The sequence below is a fragment of the Eucalyptus grandis genome, chromosome 5 (assembly GCF_016545825.1).
Source record: "Eucalyptus grandis isolate ANBG69807.140 chromosome 5, ASM1654582v1, whole genome shotgun sequence".
In the NCBI taxonomy this organism is placed as follows: domain Eukaryota; kingdom Viridiplantae; phylum Streptophyta; class Magnoliopsida; order Myrtales; family Myrtaceae; genus Eucalyptus; species Eucalyptus grandis.
The window spans coordinates 27,898,513-27,918,249 of NC_052616.1; the positions used below are offsets into that span (position 1 = coordinate 27,898,513).

Here is a 19,737-nt window from a genome sequence, read left to right on the forward strand (position 1 = left end):
CCCTAATACATTCTTCTATTTATGGCAACAAACTTCACAAACTTCAAGAGGATAGTCAATCAAATGAAATACGATCTTTCTCCTCTGACTTGCAATAGAAACATTATGTCAATCATGACAACCACCTCCCCTATCGCAATAAAAAAAAAAAAGAACATATTTGACTTTGTTTAACCGTTTTCATAGAGATAACATAACCTTGAGCAAGAGAATGCATCCATACGCTATTCAAAAGATCTCGTGGCATTAAAAAAAATTACTTGGTAAAGTTTGAAATGAATTTATAGATGCAATTGATTCCTATTTTCCTTTTGCAGTTTCATCATCAATAAATAAATGTAAGCAAAAAGTAATATTGTCTTCCAAATGCACTACAAAAATAGTGCAATAAAAGATGAGTAAATTGTGTATAATGCATACATCAACCATAATAACGAAGTCGCTATTCAATCGCGAGGATAATTTAGGGAAATAAAGTAATAATTTGTAGAGACAACTAATATTTCATTACTTTGATATACAATTAGTGCTTGTTCAGTTTTGCAGCAATGGAGATAACTTTAGAAGAAGACATACATGAAGGAAATGCTGTGATATACTGGGTGCAGAAGAAGCAGGATGAAAAAAGTGTTTGAAATGAATGTTGATAGTTTTATCTTTTAGTAAAATTGAAGTAAAACGAAAGAAAGAAAAAGTATAAGAAATAATGTTAAATCAAGAGTGGGACCTGTATAAAATTGTGTAGTCAATTCAACGTGAAAAGGGGTGTTAGGTGCCAATAGTGGGAGCCTTTTTTTAAGGTTAATAATAGAGAAGAATGTTATATAGCTTGTTATCAAGCCCACAATAAATAGTTAAAAAAATAAACAAAAAACGTAGATCAGGGAAATATCAAATACTGATTAAGGATCCCCATCCAGATAAAATGAGATTTTTGAACATAGAAGGAATTTCTTGATTCGGGATTTCAATCTATTAGACACCAAAAAATGACCAAATTTTGGTTTTAATCAACAGTGACAGAAGCCGACAGTAAAATTGGCAATGATTACATACAATTTTTCAAATATCTATTTTGTACGTGTTAGGAATGCATTTATTTGGTTGGTAGTGAAATATCATTCACATCACGCCAAAGAAGCACCAATCTCGCATGGTTATGCTTGTACTATAGTAAAGTAACAGGGAACAGTGACACAGTGAGGGAGAGGGGCCAGAGTGTGAGCAGCGCTCCGACCGGATCGGGAGGGCGGGTTGGGGGTACTGTTAACAGCGAAGCGTAAATGGTACCCGGTAGCTAGATTCTAGAAAAAATTACTTTGATAGGCTTATTAGGGAAAAAATAATTAAATATTCCAGGCCAGTTGGTAGGGTATCATAACTATATTGGGAGGGTCATAATCGACGTCTATTCTTTAATTCGGCGTGAAGATTTTGAATGCATCATCGACATCTTTTTTGCCGGGTCGGTTAAATGCTCATTGTCCTCTCTCCTTTGGCTCGACCCTTTTCAACAACTCAATGGAATTTCCACACCATGCGTGCCCATGTGTGAACGCCATATGCCATTCCCAAAGTCCAACTCGAGTCGCAAATTGCCAAAACACATTATTCACGTTAATCATGTCCGTGAAACCAGACAATTACTGGGGGGTTTGTCTTGACTTCAACAACCAACCAACCGTGGCCAACCACCACGAGTTTGTCCTCCTACGTCCGACCTTTCGTGAATCTTTCCCGTGGGGTTCTCACGCCTTTCCGCTATAATAACACTTAAGCCCATTCCCGCTTCCCAAATTATTGCTCAATCGAGGACTTTAACTCCCACCCCTCGTGCAGATTAGCCTGGCACAGTAAAGGGGAATATTCTTCGGCGTTTGTTTCCATCTACCAAATTTTGTATCAAATCTTGCTTTTGCCGTTTTTTAATCGAGTCTTATTAATGAGCGTACATGGGACGCTGTTAATGATATGGTAACAAAATCATTTTATCCATGCATACTTTAGTCAATAAAATCTTTTCACCCACGCTTTAATTGTCTATAATTGTTGACTCACAACGACTCTTGGTTGCCATGCGTATGCTCCTAATTGACTGGTAGAGTGACTTCATGCAAGACATCATGCCTCTCTTCATGTAGTAAAATTAAACATAGTGATTCAATGCCCTCATTTCGATATTTGGAATGCGCCATCTGATACTAGGACAAGCTTGGAAGGATACGAAGGGATACAGAAACCAAGTGTTACATGCCGTTCGTTCCTCAATCAAGGGATATCTAACACGTTCATTGCCCTCCGCTTGCTGATGTGACAACGTTTACATGAGAGAGGGGAGGCTGGCCCCCGCATATAGCTGAAGAGGGCCTGGCCTGGCCGCGGCTGCTACCCCTCGCAATGGCAAGGTGAGAGCAGAGCGGACCTCCTTAGACCGTGGCATGTCCCTGCCATCAGCTCTAGGTAAACGCAACTAAGTCCGGTTAGTAGCCACAAACATGCAAGGGTTGAGTGACCTTGCCTGGCCTCTGGCGAGGTTCGTTAACCTTTGCAAGTGCCAGCCTTCCTCTCTTTCCTCCATTTTAATGCTTATTTTATATCACGGAAGCGGGTGCCCTATCAGTTTCACATTACAATTTTCCTAGCATTTGTAATATCATGGCAACATAATCATCCGAATTGCTGATATAAGGTATTGGAGTTCGCATGTAGATGAATGAAAAGAAGATAAGAGGACTGAGACTGAACGTGTACTTAATCCATAAGTGGAAATATAAAGCAAGTGTACTTAACCTGGAAAAGAATTGGAATCGACTGTCCTAGAAGCCATCCTTCGGAAATTCATATGAGTGCTGGAGTACTAACGTAATCTCCAAGGAGTTAACGGAGTGGTCAAACATTTGGTTCAAATGTTACAAACAATCCCACGCTAGGGCTTGTGAATGAAGTCTTACTAAATACGCACAAATGGTGTAGTTTGCGTGCATTCGGAGAGACTATATTTGTCAAAGATTCGGATAATCCATCCTTATTTACTTGAAATGAAAACAAAAAATAATGCGATTACTCATAAAAAAAGTAGGCAATCTTAGGAGTAGAAGAACTAACATTGGACAGGCAGAAGAAATGGGAATGATATATAAGCATTGAATGATTAACCAAAAAGGTCACGAGGTTTCCTCACTCCTCGCACTCACATGGTAATAGTATACTGAAATGGATAGATCACCTCCCACGTTCACGTGAATTCATAGTACATAAAAGGGTAAGAAATCCAAATAAACGATCATCAACGTTAAAGTAAATAGAACTCCCTCTTCATGACGTGGGCAATGGAATAGTGCCCTTCATGTGATTCAACTGAATTATTTCCCATGTCATGATACACAAATTGACTTTCCCACAAACAACCTTAGGAAAAGGTCGCCATACGTTTTGGTCAATCTATACGGAAGTTGATTAAGGACGTGATTTGACAAGCAAATGCACTATTGGCTACTCAGCCGCTATGATTTGCTTGGCGGTACAGCAAGTTGATTCGTGGATTTCCCCATGCGTCAAACCCTAAGTTAGGATTCTAGGATTCTATATCGTGGGACACGTGGAGACATCAAACAAGATGCTGACGTCGCTTTATAAACAGATATTGTAATCAATCTCGGAAAACATAGACAATGCTGGTTCCTGTTAGACAATGACAGCCACCCTTTTAGGCCATCACACCCCTAAAGCATTTGGTAAGGTTATTCATTCAATGCTTAGCTTTTAAAAAAAAAAATATAGATCATCTTTTACAGCTGTTTGGATTATCCTATGTCGGTCCCGATGGAATGGAATTATGATGTTCTATAAATATGAAGGATTTTGAGTTAATTTTTGAGGTGAAAGAAGTTTAAGACAACAAAATATTAATATCAAAGCCTAGTTACCATCAAGTCCAATTTAATAGTTACATGAGAGATTCAGTTTATTGCCATTCCGATCTAGGGCTTGATGTGTGAGGATGAGATAGTTGGTTGGGTCTGCCCTTTTGTTGGGGCCAGCTAACAACAGCTTAGGCGGGAAGATATGAGATCAACATCAGAAAATGGAAGTATAGAGAGAGAGAGAGAGAGAGAGAGAGAGGTGTGCAAACCGATATTTGTATTTGATTATATGCTCACAGTACACACTGCCACGCAGTTACTTCCAAGAGGGGGAAAAAGGCCAAAATCAAAAAGAGCAAAAAGAAAGGAAAAAGAAAGAAAAGAAAGAACAACCACAAGCCATCGAACTCTCAAGTGGTCCAAGCAAATCTTACACTAATCATATAACACTCTCTAATTCCCTTTCTTCACAGGAAGAGGAGGAATGCTTTGCTCATGCCTGAAAAAGTTATCTGGGTCCACCCTGGTCTTGACCTTAATCAACCTGTAGAAATTGCTCTTGAAATACCTCAAACCCCAAGAACTTGCCTCCATCATGCTGTTGACGCCTTTCTTGTTCATGCCCAAATCAAGGTCCCTGTAGTTCACGTAGGCCTCTCTTGGATTCTTGGACACATAATTTCCCATGTAGTCATAAAGCTTGCCGATCCAGCTCATATGCCTGGCCATGCTTTGGGTCCCATCCTGCCAGGTCGCCACATACTGGATCTTGAACAGTGTGCCTCGCCTGTGCGGGAACGGTGTCGCCGACTCGGGGACCCAGGCCATCGCCCCACCGTATGGGTTCCATATCATGAACGGGACCTCCTCCTCAAGGTATATCTTCCACAGGCCCAAGAGACCCTCCTCGGGGATCGGGGTTCTCACGAAGTCGGACTTGGCCTTGAAGTAGTTTCGGAACAGGGGTTTCCCCTGTAGGAGGACCTCCGGGGCGGTCGTATTCGGGTACCCTGCAATGTACAGGACCGACCCAATCCAGCTTGTCTCGACACAGTCGGCCCGCGTCAATCCCAGCTCCGGGAAGCCCTTGCCCATGATTCCAAGGAGGGTGTTCGCGTCTCCCAGAAAGAGGGCGTTGTAAGCAGTCAACACGGTCCGGTTCTCCGTCAGGTTGGCGCTGGAGGCCTGGATGATGACTCTGATGAAGAGCCTGTCGTCGAGCTTTGGCGCTACGTTTTGCCATTTGTACAGGACCTTCGTCGCGCCTTGTTCGAGGGCCTTGGCGACCGTGAACACAGTCACGGTCTCAGGCACATTGACCAATTTCAGCTTCCAAGCCAGGATTATGCCAAAACTGCCTCCGCCGCCTCCCCTGAGTGCCCAGAACAGGTCCTCTCCCATCGCCTTCCGGTCAAGAATCTTTCCCTTGGCGTCGACCATCCGGACGTCGATCACGTTGTCGACCCCAAGCCCGAACTTCCTCATCATTGACCCGTAGGCCCCGCCGGTGATGTGGCCACCGACGCCCAAGCTCGTGCACAGGCCCATCGGGAACCCGTGGACCTTGCTCTTCTCAGCGATCCGGTAATAGACCTCCCCATTTGTGGCCCCTGCTTAGCCCACGCCGTGCCGCGGGGGATGTCCACCTCGATGGCCCGGAGTTGGGACAGGTCGAGCACGACGAAGGTGGGCTCGATCTGGGACACGTAGGAGACCGCCTCGTAGTCGTGGCCCCCGCTCCGGACGCGGAGGGTGAGCCCGAGCTGCCTCGAGCAGAGGACAGCAGTTTGGACATGGAGCTCAGCGAGTGGGGTGAAGATGATCACGGGCTTTGGCACCGTCGGGAGCAAGTACCGGAGGTTGTTCGCCGTCGAATTGAGGACGGACGAGAAGGAAGAGACGTTATTCGGGGTGTAATACGAGGAAAGAGGAACGGAGTTCTTGGAATTGGTCGAGAGGCAACGAAAGAAGGTCTGCTGAATCGGGTAAGTCGCAGATGTCCATGGAGACGATGCGACCATGAAAAGCAAAAGAATCTGTGAAAGCAGCAGAGAGCTATGAAACGCCATTTCTTGGGTCGATTCGGCTCTGCTCTCGTCAGTTGGTTCGATTGAACGTTTGATGGGTCGTGTATATATAGTGGAATTTCATGGCCTAGATAACGTGTGGATGATCTAATGCCGACATCACTTAGGGTTTTCAAGGTCTTCCATTATTTCAGCGTGGGGTCGTCTAATGTAATTATTGCAAAAACTTCCGGTGAATATGCATTATTTGATTGAAGTCCTTGTGTGGAGCCAAGTAAAGGTAACCAGCCTCCCCTAGTCCGACCGTCGAGGTGAAGACAGACGTTTTCCATAATATACTAATTAACGGTTATACCACGTAAACCTATAAGAAACTCGTTTCCTTTGCTCTTATTCCGCAGCCAGCAAGCACGCGAATAGTCATATGAATTGATCAGTTTGGGAGAAGGTCGTTCTTGATGCGGAATTCCGGAACTATCTGATAGGTCTCGGTACCGAAATATTGAAACCGGAAAGTGAACTTGTTATGCTGAAAAACTGGCCTGGAATCGGTCGTTTCCCAGCTCTATCACTGGAGAAAAATTGAATCACATAGACGGATGTTTGCCTTGGAGGCACGGTAGCATCTACATAAAGTAATGTCTTTATTGGAAAAAATTTGAATGTAAAACCCAATTATACATGAATATTTATTCTATTCATCAAGATGGTATTCTCTCCTGGTAAAATCTTTAGTTACTGCTACTCGCTATAATTACCATGGACAAAATAAGTACGAGAAAAGCCTTTAGGACTTTTGCTTTTTCTTTAAATTAGTTGCCGGTTTGCGTTAACATACTTTACGACTTGTGTTCTCCATAAACTTTACGACTTGTGCTTCTCTCTAAACAATCTTTAACTTTTTCTTTTAATTACTATATTTCTACCTTTTCAAGGGACTTTCATTAGTTGAAAGATTAAAAGCTGTTTCCAAGAAAATGTTAAGCGTTAAGATATGTTTAAGTTTTCTTTGAAAAGCATAAAAGTAGATGTCATGATAGAAGAGAGATACTAGATGTGTCAATTTTTGTTTTTGTTTTTGTTTTTGTTTACTTAGATACCACTTTTTAAAAAAATCCATCACTTAAGTGCTTGTTCCAATTTGGATCGCCGTAAATCTAACGTGGCTACATTAAAAAATAATCATATCAGTGTCATTTGTTATTAAAAAATGATTACTTTAGCCTAAATCTCAATAAAAAAGTAATTATTTCAGTGCCCAAAAATTGTCACCTCAGATAAAATTTTCAATTGTAAAAGCCTCATACTTTATTTAGCCTGATTTCTTGTTGGACACACTTAAATAATTGTTTTTTTCTCTGATTTGGCACCTAAGTGAGCAGTTTCACATATTATTCGTTACCATCTCCTTCTTTTGCGTGGTTGGCTTTTTCTCACCCCCAAAAACTAGTTTAAAGGATGAGATTTTCTCTTATACTTATAAACCAACTGTTGGCCTTTTCCATAACTGATGTGGGATAGCCTTAACAATCTCCTCTTCATACATTGGGGGCCTAGGTCAGAGCCATTACAACCCATAACTCTTCTACATGACTGTTTGGTCTAGACTTATTGACAACTCGAGCTTTGATACTTAGGTGGTCTTAAACCTCTTTCACCTAAAAAACTAACTTGAAAGGTGAGATTTTCCTCATACTTATAAACCGACCATTAGACATTTCTACAATTAATGTGCTATATACTCCAATGGTAGTATAAGGGTTATGTATCAATACAATCAGCATTGACAAGTTTAGTTTTCAGCAGATAATTACCGACCAAAAAAAAACTTTTTGTTTTTTTTTTGTCAACAAAACTGAATGGAAGAGCATCTCGCAACGGTCAGACAGGGGCTTAGGGTTAGACCACGAGCAAGATTTTCTTCCCAAATTGAAACTTGTCACATTTTCTCATCCCAAGATTAGGTCACACCTAATAAAATTCCTACGCAAGTAGTGCCAGGGATGATGATGGGGCGGGGCGAGGAATGGGAATTGACATTACCAGTCTCGCTTAGTAATAATGTTAATAATACGTGAAGCCAAAAAATAGAAAAACAAAATAATGTGCTCGAGGCGGAGCGTGGAATCCATTTTTGCGCCCCATGCGCTCGGGGCAAACATTTTATCCTCCATGCCTCGCAGTAAGCGAGATCGGGCCGTCCCAATAGAGCCAAGACTAGCTGCTGGGTCTCGTGGGGCAGGAATAAATTACTGTCCGTAACTTGCGTCTAGTCACAAGATTCATTGAGAAGGGAGTCGCCTTGTGGCGGAGGATTTTTCGCACCCCAACGTGAAACGCAACTTATTCTGTTTTTTCCTTTCCTTTAAGATGAAGATTTTGCATGATGAGAGAAACCGCCTATTCACATCTAAATTTTGGCTCATATAGACCTGACTTATTATTTGTCGCATAAGGAAACTAAAGATTGAACTCGACCCCTACACCAAAATATTAACGTCGCTTAGTTTATTTGCATTCTACATCGCATTCCAAGGCATTTAGGTACGTGTATTGGACTTTGCACTACAGGACGAAGATCCATAGTGGCCGGCCTTATATAAGGCCATTCAAGATATTTTTAGCGGGCCTTCTCAAATCTCTCCTCTTGGGTCAATTTCCCTTTAGTCATTCTCTCTTGGCTCCCTCTAACTCTCTCTGCAGTCCCTTAAATTGCCCTCCCCACACCTTGAGTCACGCGTGTCCTCGAGGCTGAGGGTCGGGCATGTGTCCTTCAGTTGAGTGTAATCCAAGCCTGCCTCGTCTCTCTTATTTAAGGTATAGTCGGCTTACTTCTTCCTATATTTTACTTATGTTTAATCCACCGAGAGCTCTGAGTCTGGAACCATAGTTGAAAGACGGGTTACGGTAGCTCGGCTTGCCATCGCCTCGCCCTTGTGGGTGTTGCATGCTCATTACCTCGGTCTATGGTCCACTGACTCGGATATAGTTCTGTAGATTGTTTAACTTAAGCTTTAATGTCATACGTGCTGTTTATCTTCAGGATCGTTTACAGCAATGGTTTGGTCGTTTAAGACATGTTTATTGAACTCGGTTTCCTTTGAGGTCTCTCGGTTTGGCCTATTGACGTTGAATCGTGACTGGTTTTGAGAGGGGTGTAGATGCCCTTTGTGGGATCCTGAGGTGGTCTCAATCTGTCCCGAGGGTCCGTTGTTGTGTTGGGACGTTCGAATATTCGTTCAAAATTGTCTAATGGCCAAAGTAACCTCTTTGAGCACACTGTCCAGAAAGCTTCAAGTGCTGGACAGCGAGTCTACTGTCCTCATTTGGCCTTTATTTGAGTCCCGAGCAGTCTCGGATTGGTCCTATTACATTGCTTCATCATTCCCAGGAGATATCTGCATGTTCGTGTTTTACTGTTGTTGAATGTGTAGCATCGTTGTTCATTTATAATTTATCTGCACACTTTTAGTATAGTTTACATCATGATTATGTTATCATGAATAATGAAAATGACCAAAAAAAAGAAAAAAAAAGATTGATAATATGAAAAAATGACGAAAAATCAGATTTGCATTTAGTGGTAAATTGCATTTCACGGATGAATGTTTAATGACATGTTATCTCGTTAGATACTCTGTTATCATTATTTAGTTTTGAATGCATACGTGCTTTGTTGTAAATGCATGAAAATTTGATATTGAGCATTGCTCTCGAGTCCTATCCCGAGTCTTTACGACAGTGTCATGTGTATTCTTTATCCAACTTATATTTTTTTTTGGTAAGGTTTTCTTTCTTTAGATAAATTGAGGTTTTTTCCAACTTATATTGCGTTTTACTTATTGCACTTTTGTTGCATTATAATTACCGTACTTTATTTCTTGTGTTATTGTATGGTTCATGTGATTTTTGATATATATATTTTGTGTTTGTTGTAATTTGACTATGCGTGGCTGCCTAACTGTGCATGATTAAGGTTAAGAAAATTAAAAAACTATCATAGGAAATGTTTTGGAACAAGGAGAACAGGTGCCAACTCTAAGCATTAGTTAGACATGCAGCATTACCAAATTTCTAGGCCCAGTTTTTGGTTTGTAGGAAGAAACGACCTACCACCTATTGCTTGGCCTCTTACCGGCTTAGAGTAGATCGGTGATGGCTCCAAAAATAAAAACACCACCTCACGGAGGAATCTTTCGCGCCCACTTGGCAATTAATTAAATTGCCTCGTGAGGATCTTGCCCTTGGGAGGACCGGAGCACGTCCTAAAACTTTTAGAAAATACCATCAAATTCTAAAACTTGTCCTATATGTGCCATCTTTTCGTTAATGCCATTAACTCCTTCCAATATGGATAAGTTACAATTAGCAAACACTGATCATCATTTGATAGGATCAGTGTTTGCTAATTGTAACTTATCCAGCTCGACTTGTGACTGTTAATCTGAGTATTCAACATAAGTTTGGTGATAAAGTCGAACTATAATAAATTGTTGTGTGCTCTTATTCCCTTATGTATTATCTATTTTCACACATCAGCACCTCGTGATACTAGATATATATGCTAAACCTAATTTTATATTGGTTACTGATTTCCACAAGATCATCAAAATTTATCAAGGGTGTTCACTCCCTCTAAGTTGTTTGTTAGCTTCAATAGATTCTGATTATGTGATGATCTGGATAGGAGGAGATCTTTGACTATGTGCATTTTTACTATTGGAGGTTGTGCAATTAGTTGGAAAACTACTTTATAGCACATGATTACTTTATTTGCTATAGAGGCAAAGTATATGTCTATTACAGTGGTAGTTAAAGAGCTCATATGGTTAAGAGGCTTATTTAGAGAGTTCAATGTGGATCATGGTGTGATTGTGATAGTTAGAGTGCTACACATCTTACTGAAGATCAAATATATCGAGAGAGGATAAAGCACATTGACGTGCAATATCATGTTATTCAAGATATTCTTGCTGATGGTTATATCAAGGTCTTGAAGAATGATACAAAAAATAATCTAGTTGATATGTTAACAAAGCCTCAACTATTTTTGTGACCTACCCTCTCAAGTAGCCACCTAAGGCAAATAGATTTAGAAGAATTTACTCAAGAGATAGTCTTAAAGGTTCATTTGAAAAGATGACCTGAATACATTATCTTTTCAATCACCAAAGAAAGTTCGTCAATCAAGAGCGTAGACTCTCCCAAGTTGATATCTCGCATGATGCGGGATTTCTTTTAAGTTCTTTAATAACCTAAAGATCTTACTAGGAGTTGCCACTAGTCATTGTTTGGGATCGACTAGAATCCAAACGAGAAGCAGTAGATTCTTCTTGATTTCTATGCAACTAGAAATTTGGGATGAGTACATTAGAAGTGCCAAAAGTTATGTACAACGCTCAATTTAGTGCTAAAAGTTTTTGTCGGCTCACTTAAGTGATAAATAGAAGGAAAAATGATCACTTTAGTACTGACAACAAGAAATTCTGACTAAATTAATTATGTGTCATTTATAATTAAAATTATAATATGACTTGGCAAAATCTTTAAAAAAATCTAGTCCACGTGGCATGCTTGGCATTGAAGTGATTGTTTTTTAATAATGACCGACATTGAAGTGTTCACTTTAAATAAAATTCGACACTCAAATGATCGATTTTTATAAAATTTAGTACTTAAATGATCACTATTTATAACTTTTAGACGACGTTGTTTAGGGGTTATATGCTGACTAAGCATGCTAGAGAGCCACGTAGGACTGAGAAATTAATAAAATATAAGCTACGTTGGATTTCCAAGTCGGACCGAAGTTGACACTTAAACGATTGTTTTTTTTTTTTTTTTTTAAAGTAGCACTTAAATAATCCGAAAAAACTTTTGACACTAAAATGAGTACCGTACACAACTTTTGACACTTCTAGCGTACTTACCCCCTAGAAATTTGTGGGGATCAGGATTTGATTATGCCAATATTTCTATCAGCGCACTTTTGGTACCTAATTAGTTGGTTGTTTTCTAGGTGATCATGCCATCTTGGTTTACATTTTGTGGCCTTAAAGGTCTTGATCCACTAAGTGTCCATGTAAATTTTTTTTTTTTTTTTGTAGGAGGGTTCATTTAAAATTCTAAGTTAATCCTAATTCTAACTTAGAAAAAGAAATTAACAAAAAATTTATTGAAAAGTGGTGTGAGAATTAAACACCCATGGAATTTAGAAGCGGCTATCTAAGAGCAAGAAATGTAAATGACCCGCTCATCGAGTAGATTATTACATGGCCTTGTTGTTGAGCCTCGAGACATGAGCGCTCAAAAGCTTACTACTGATCACTAAAGCAGGCCTAATTCGATTCGATTGATTAAAACTAAGCCTAAGTTGTTTATCTAGAAATGAGGCTAAGTCTAAGTTGATTATTATTGTTATTATTAGTTATAATTGAACTTGAAATTGAAGCTAATTCTAAGAATGATTAACTAATGTTAAACTATTACAAAAATGAGACTGGAACGGTCATTGGTCTTTTGCCACCATCTTCATGATCCTCAGCCGTCTAGTCCATGGATCGCCTCATATGGCCGTCATTGGTAGTGTCGGCTTCCATTCAGCCCATTCATTCATTCATTCATATGACATGCACTCAAGTGATCGAATCAATTAAGAATGTTCACCAAAGCAATCATTGAATGGTCTTGGAATCATCCTTCGAGTTCATACATTCCGATTACCCCCATGTTGCCTCTTAATAAGCTAGGGGTTCATTAATTAAGACCAATGATTATCGGACGCCACTTGCGTACACAAAGCGATGAACAACATCATGAGTCGCTAAATTTTAATCATTCCCTTTAAGCTACCCATTGAGGCATGCATCGGGCCTATCATTTATCTAACAATCACATGCATAAGGCCCTAATTAAACATGCATTCAGGTCAATTGCCTTAATTCACAACAATCAATCAATCGATGAAGTGAGCCATAAAGTATCGCCACTTATCCAGTTTTAATTCAAATTTGGACTGATTATGTATTGACCTAATCGATATATCAAACAAAGTCCAATTGAAATGATTTGAGCATTTTCAGAAATCTTAGGAAGTGTAATCCAAAGTTCGCTAAGACAACTTGACTCGGTTTTGACCCAAAAGATCCGAAATTGACCCAGACTTGACACGGCTCTAATTTTGACCCGAAAAATTGAGCCGATTTTGTAAAATCCAGAAAAAGTGTCTAGAAATTTCAAAATCCAGCCAAATTTAACAAATAGATAGTTCATTCTGTTATTGACAACTTTCACATTTTGAATTTTTTTCCAAATAAGCCCTTCCTTGTGGGATAATTGCAGATTTTATCGTGGACTTAAATAAAAATAGCTCTGTAGGCCAAGACTGACCTTGTCTGATGATTAACCAAATTGGCCTATAATTTTTGCTATATGGTCCTAAAAATTTCTAGTCTACCCTCTTAGACAGCAATGGACAAAATTTCAATTTTAAGTTTTTGCAAAAAGTGACTCTAACCATTCGAAATTTGAAAAGCGAAATCGGTTGGAGCAGGAACTAGATCAGGATTTGGTTGTCCATTTTGGTTGCATTGCACCAATCAAATAACCTCAGAATTTTACTAAATTTTATGGCTAGAAAGATTGAAATATTGCCTACAACTTTCATGGGGACAAAATTTCAGATTCGGAACAAAAAAAGAAAAAATCAGAGAACAGAACAAGGTTGGTCCAGAAACGAGGATTATAGATCGAACTCTAAAATTTCAGTTTCTAATCTTATATTTCGAAATTACTTTGACCTAGCAAATGACCTCCAATTTCAGATTATAACCTATCAAATCGAAGCATTGGATGTTAAGATCACTTCATTAGTTGAAATATTTTTCTAATTTCGAAGTTAATTAGGTCACATCATCTAATTAAACTCAATGACTCTGTGGACTCCAAATATACTTGACATCCTAGCATGCACGGAACTATCATCCATTGATTCCAAAACAAGGATTGCTCAATTTACATTGATCTAAGCATTCATTCAGGACTAAAACATGTTGAAATGGCTTAGCCAGAAATCTCAAACCTAACATGCTTCGGGTAATGATTAATCAAGCTTTTGTGTACCAACCTTGATTATTGATTCCTCGACATATGATTGAGCAATTTGGCCAACGCTATAGCTTCAAGGATTCTATGGATTGGCCACGGAGAGTTCAGCAAGTGACTGAAATGTGTAGACAAATGGTAAGATACTCAACGTGATAAGCTTGGAATGAATAATCAAAATAAATTGATCAGTTGAAGATGATCTAGCGGTAACCAAGTGAACTCTAGCCACGAGGATGTCAAGGACAAGTAAGGCAGTGGCGTCATAAGGCTAGGACCACCAAGGGAGGCCACCAGACAGCCACTGGAACTTGCCAGACTAACTACTGGCGTGGAACACGAGGAAGAAGACCGAGAGGGAAATCGGCCAATTACATGGCCGGCGGTTGTCTTCAAGCGAGGCTTGGATGACATATGGCATAGAGACACCTCAAGGATGGTCGGCAAGCTAATGGTGGTTCGCCAGAGCAAGGCTGCCAATTGGCTGGTGATGGTGATGAAGTGGCTCCACTGAGAGAGAGAGATAGCTGAATAATGGCTGAAGCCCAAATTTGGGAGGGAAAAATGGATATGTACTCCTTCAACAATGTTCATCCATTGGATTGATCCACTAGCTTAAATTTGACCCTTAACCCTTAAGAAATCACCTTATTGGCTTGTTTTATGTCACAAGGACCGATGAGGTATTAAATCAATGGCCAGGATGAGCCCATGATTAATGATCAAGGTCAATTCTTTATTCATTAAGGAATGCTATCATTGATTGATTTCAAATGACAAAGGATGAAGGCATTTCGGTCATTTTCACCAAATAAGGGTTTTTTTAGCAATTTTCTACACATGGAAGGGGGCTAGTTGGTGACCAAGGCTCCGTTTTGCAATGCTTCTGTTCCAGTGTTTCAGACATAGTCATTTTCTATTTTTATTTCCTGGAACAATTTCTGAATAAAAGAACATGCTTGGTAACTACACAAAACTTCTATTCTTGGAATGGAAAAAGAATAGAAATGTGTTTGATACGATCCATAATTTTTTTTTTTGTAACGTAGAATTTCTTTTAATTTTTTAAGATTTTTTTATCGGTTATTCTTCCTTCTTTGCGGTCGCCGCCGACAATAGCCCCGGCCTTTGGCAAGTGCACATTGGCAACGATCGGTAGTCGCAGCGGTAGGTGGTAGTGGCCGAACAATTGTAGGTGGCGATGAGGGCCAAGGAGGAAGAAAAGAAAAAAAAAGAAAAAGAAAAAGAACTTATTTCTAGAAATTATTTCCAAGAACAAGAAGTTACTTTTTTCTATTTATTTTTATGACAAATATATTCTTTGGCCACTTTTCTATTTTGGGAAATAAAAAAATTAGTTGACGTTATCGAATGGATTTTTTGTTCTTTTTTATTTTCTATTTCAAAAAACAAAAAAATAGAAATTAGGAGAGATAGAAACGTTACCAAATAGGCCCCAAGCTTGCCAGTCGAACGGCTGCTCTTTGACTGGATTTCTCACTGAAAAAATTGCCAATCAAAACGGGTTGAACTTGTTCAATTCTTGGTTCGATTTTGTTCTAGTTTTCTTGATTTTGCTTAATTAAGCTAAATTCTAATGATTTTAATCCACAAATCAAATTGAATTCAATTCGATCGATCCAATTCAACTAAGATTAATTTGGTTTGATCAAATCAACAAACAATGCTTCAATTTCTTCAATTTCTAGCATATTTCTAACATGAACTAATACCGATGTGTACAATTTGAAGTTCAATTGGGCAAATTGAACCTCAATTGGTCAAATTGAATGTTAGGCAAGAATGGGTCTAGTGTAATTGAGTCAATTGAACCAACTCTTCATGAATTCATCAATCATGAAATCACCAAGTTAGTCTAATTTCATTCAATTGGTGTGATTTTGTCAAAATTGACTTTGGATTTGAGTTCTACACACAGAGTTGCATTTGACTTTGGCTAATTCAAACAATTTATGAAGAATCAACCGAAACCCCTAATTGGGGGCTCAAATTGGGCCGTTTTTATCCTCATCTTGAAATCTCGAAACTGGTTTGACAATTGAATGTGAAACGACCTCTTGATCAAATGTTGTAAATAAAATTTTCCTAAAAAATTGCTGGAGAGGAAGTAATTTTGTTTTTGGATCAATTTTGAACCAAAATTCATGAATTTGGGAAAAGTCAGTTCTTGATTGTTTTTACAAAATTTACAAATTTAAAATTAAATTAAGGTAAAAAGGAGTTGATTTGATGATTTTTCAAATATTCGATTTTTTTTTGGAAAATTATAACTAAGGGTTGACCAAAAAGTCAGCTCTAAAGACTTCATTGGTTTATTGATAAAACCAATGTATTTTTGGTTTAGATAAAACATTGTAAAATTGAAATTAACTTGAAAAACACTACAATGACTCTTTTTGGCAAGAATCAGGTCTTGTCATAATCAGAGACCCTTAATCTCAAGTTTTTTTTACTACTGTATGACGTGTTGGCTAAAAATCAGATGTCAACCAATCTGACCAAATTCGAGCATTGTTGGAATCTGGTTAATAATTGCTGTAGTTGAGTTTTGCTCTAGTAGTAGGAGAAGATTGTTTGTTACTTGTGTCTCATTGAGGAATTCAAGTGGAGGTGGAAATTTATTGATTATGTCTTGAATTTTGTTTTAGGTATTCAACCCAAATTGAGTTATGATACCCGCATTGAAATTTGCAGTGAATGAACTTGAGAAATTAAATAGAGGTTTAATGTTGGTAGCCATGGGCTTGAGCAACAGCCCATGCCCATAGCCCAAAACTAATCCTTGGTAGGGGGTGTGGCCCTCGTGGTATGATGCGGTATATATATTATTTTTCTCAAGTTAATAAATTTTAAGGAGAGATAGAGAGAGAGAGTTTTAAGTTTTTTCCAAGCCACCTATTATAATCCTTGAATTTCCATAATGGATTTTGCTTCTCCTCTCTCCTTTGTTTTTCCAGCAAGGATTTTTCATGTAAATCTTGTATTTCTTTATTCTTCTCAATTTTAATTTTATAGCAGTTTTCTCATAGGTCATAAAACAAATTTTGCAATCTTCTGAAAAATATATAATGTTGGTTCATATTTGACAGCCACCCTTTCTTGCCGTCACGTTTCAAAAGCATTTGGAAGCACCATAAATGCGATGATAAGTTCTTTTCAGGGATTAAAATGTCTTTTGCAGCTCAAGCAGGAAGATATGAGATTGTACTTTCAAGAGGTTCAATCAAATCTTGCACTAATCAATCAATGATGTCTAACTCCCTCTCTTCACAGGAAGAAGAGGAATGCTCTGCTCATGCCTAAAAATATTATTAGGATCTACTTTGGTCTTGACCTAAACCAACCTGTAGAAATTGCTCCTAAAGTACTTCAAAACCCAAGAGGTTGCCTCCATCAAGCTGTTGACACCTTTCTTGTTCACGCCCAAATCGAGGTCCCTGCAATTCACATAGGCCTCTCTTGGATTGTTGGACATGACCCAAGTAGTCATACAGCTTCCTGATCCAGCTCATGTGCCTGGCCATGTTCTCAGCCCCATCCTGCCAAGACACTGTGTACTGGATCTTAAACAGCATGCCGCGCTGGTGCGGGAATGGAGTTGCCAACTTGAGGACCCATCCATCTCCCCGCCATATGGGTTCCATATAATGACCGGGATCTCCTCCTCCAAGAACATTTTCCAAAGGCCCAGGAGGCCCTTCTTTGAATCGGGGCCCTCACAAAGTTGGACTTGGACTTGGACTTGAAGTAGCTCTGAAACTAGGGCTTCCCCTGAAGGAGGACCTTCAGGGCAGTCGTGTTTGGGTACAACGCCATGTACAGGACTGACCTGATCTAGCTCATCTTAGTGCAGTCGGCCTGTTTTAGACTAAGCTCAGGGAAGCACTTGCGCATGATCCCAAGGGAGGTGTCAGAGCCTCCTAGGAAGAGGGCATTATATGTGGTTGTCCCAATCCGGTTCAACGTTAGGTTGGTGCTCGAGGCCTAGATGATGACTCTAATGAAGAGCCTCTCATCGAGCTTCGGTGCTAACTTTTGCCATTTGTACATGAGCTTTGTCACGCCTTGTTTAGGGGTCTTGGTGACTGAGAACACAGTAAGAGTCTTGAGGCACATTGACCAATTTCAGCTTCCAAGCCAGGATTATGTAGAAACTGCCTCCACCGCCTCCCCCGAGAGCCCATAATAGATCCTTCCCCCATTGCCTTCCGGTCAAGAATCTTCCCCTTGGCATCAACCATTCAGACATCAAGCACGTTGTCAGCCCCCAGCCCAAACTTCCTCATCATTGTCCTATAGGCCCATCCGGTGATGGGGCCACCGATGCCCAGGCTTGTGCACATACCCATTAGGAACCCTTTGATCTTGCTCTTCTTGGAAGTTTGGTAATAGACCTCCCCAACTCTGGCCCCTGCCTGGGCCCACACAGTGCCTTGGTGACGTCGACCTCAATGGTACGGAGTCAGCCAGTTGAGCACAAGGAAAGGCGGCTCAATCTAGGAGACATAATAGACTGCCTCGTAGTCATGGCCCCCACTCCATATGTGGTTGGCAAGCCCAAGCTACCTTGAGCATAGGACAACAGCCTGGAGACGGACCTCTGACAGCGGGGTGAGGATGATCATAGGCTTGGGCACCGTCAGGAGCAAGTACTGGAGGTTGTTCGCGGTTGAGTTGAGGACATACAAGGAGGAAGAGACATTATTTGGGGTGTAATACGAGGAAAGAGGAATAGAGTTCATGGATTAAGTAGAAAGGCAATGAAAGAAGGTCTGTTGAATCGTGGAAGTCGCTAATGTCCATGAAGATGATGAGACTAAGAAAAGGAAGAGAATATGTAAAAGTAGCAGAAGGCTATGAAACACCATTTTTTGGGTTGATTTTTCTCTACTCTCATCATTGGTTCAATTGAACAAAGCTTTTGGTGGGTCGTGTATGTATAGTGGATTTTCATCGCCTAAATAACGTGTGGATGATCTAATGTGAACATCACTTTGGGTCTTCAAAAGGCTCCGGACTTTTTTCACCATCGACATAGGTTGCAACTCGCATATGGCCTTAGCCTTGGATGGGTCGATCTTAATCCCCTTACTTCTTTTAGCCTTCCACCAAAGAAACAAATAGTAAAACCCTATCGTCCACCAGTTAATGCCTTTTTCGCCTATACAAAAACCAAAACTAGGAAGCTCCCCTCCTTTATGATCAGTCCTTCTCACATGAACAACAAAACCAATAGAAAATTTCATCTGTCTACCTGCAAAAAGAAGCAATGGAAGGTGAAATGGAGAATGACTTGCGACTCACAGCCCTGTGCAAAAGTCTAGGACACTTATGGTCGGAGAATGATGTAGTCGAAGCGAAATCAGAAATCCCTCCCGAAAAAAGGAAGGAGCGTAGCCATACCCTATTCCGTAAGTTATTCTCAAAACCCAATGTCAACTTCCAAGCTTTTATTAGCACAATAAATAAGGCATGGAAAATAGAATCAGTGGTTTGCTCCCAAAAGGAACCGGGTTTTTTCTCATTCATTTTTCAATCAGAGGAGGAAAAAGACAGAGTTATACAAGCAAGACCTTGGTCTTTTGCTAGCAATCTCTTAGTCCTTAAACAATGTGAATCGGAAATACTAGAGCATTGTTTCAACTTTTCCCAATGTGCATTTTGGGTGCAAATTGGTGGATACCCCCTGGGTGGATTCTAGAAGAAGTGTTCGTTGACTTGGC

The 19,737-nt window shown here is 39.9% G+C and overlaps 1 protein-coding gene across 1 annotated transcript; it reads right to left on the minus strand.

Annotated features, from left to right (window-relative positions):
- Positions 1 to 4,123: 4,123 nt before the first annotated feature.
- On the minus strand, positions 4,124 to 5,979 carry LOC104441570 (berberine bridge enzyme-like 13). The gene is given in 2 exon segments (XM_010054718.3): positions 4,124 to 5,476; positions 5,479 to 5,979. Coding segments are annotated over 2 exon segments (1,614 nt in total). The 5' UTR covers positions 5,933 to 5,979; the 3' UTR covers positions 4,124 to 4,316.
- Between the last annotated feature and the right edge of the window lie 13,758 nt (positions 5,980 to 19,737).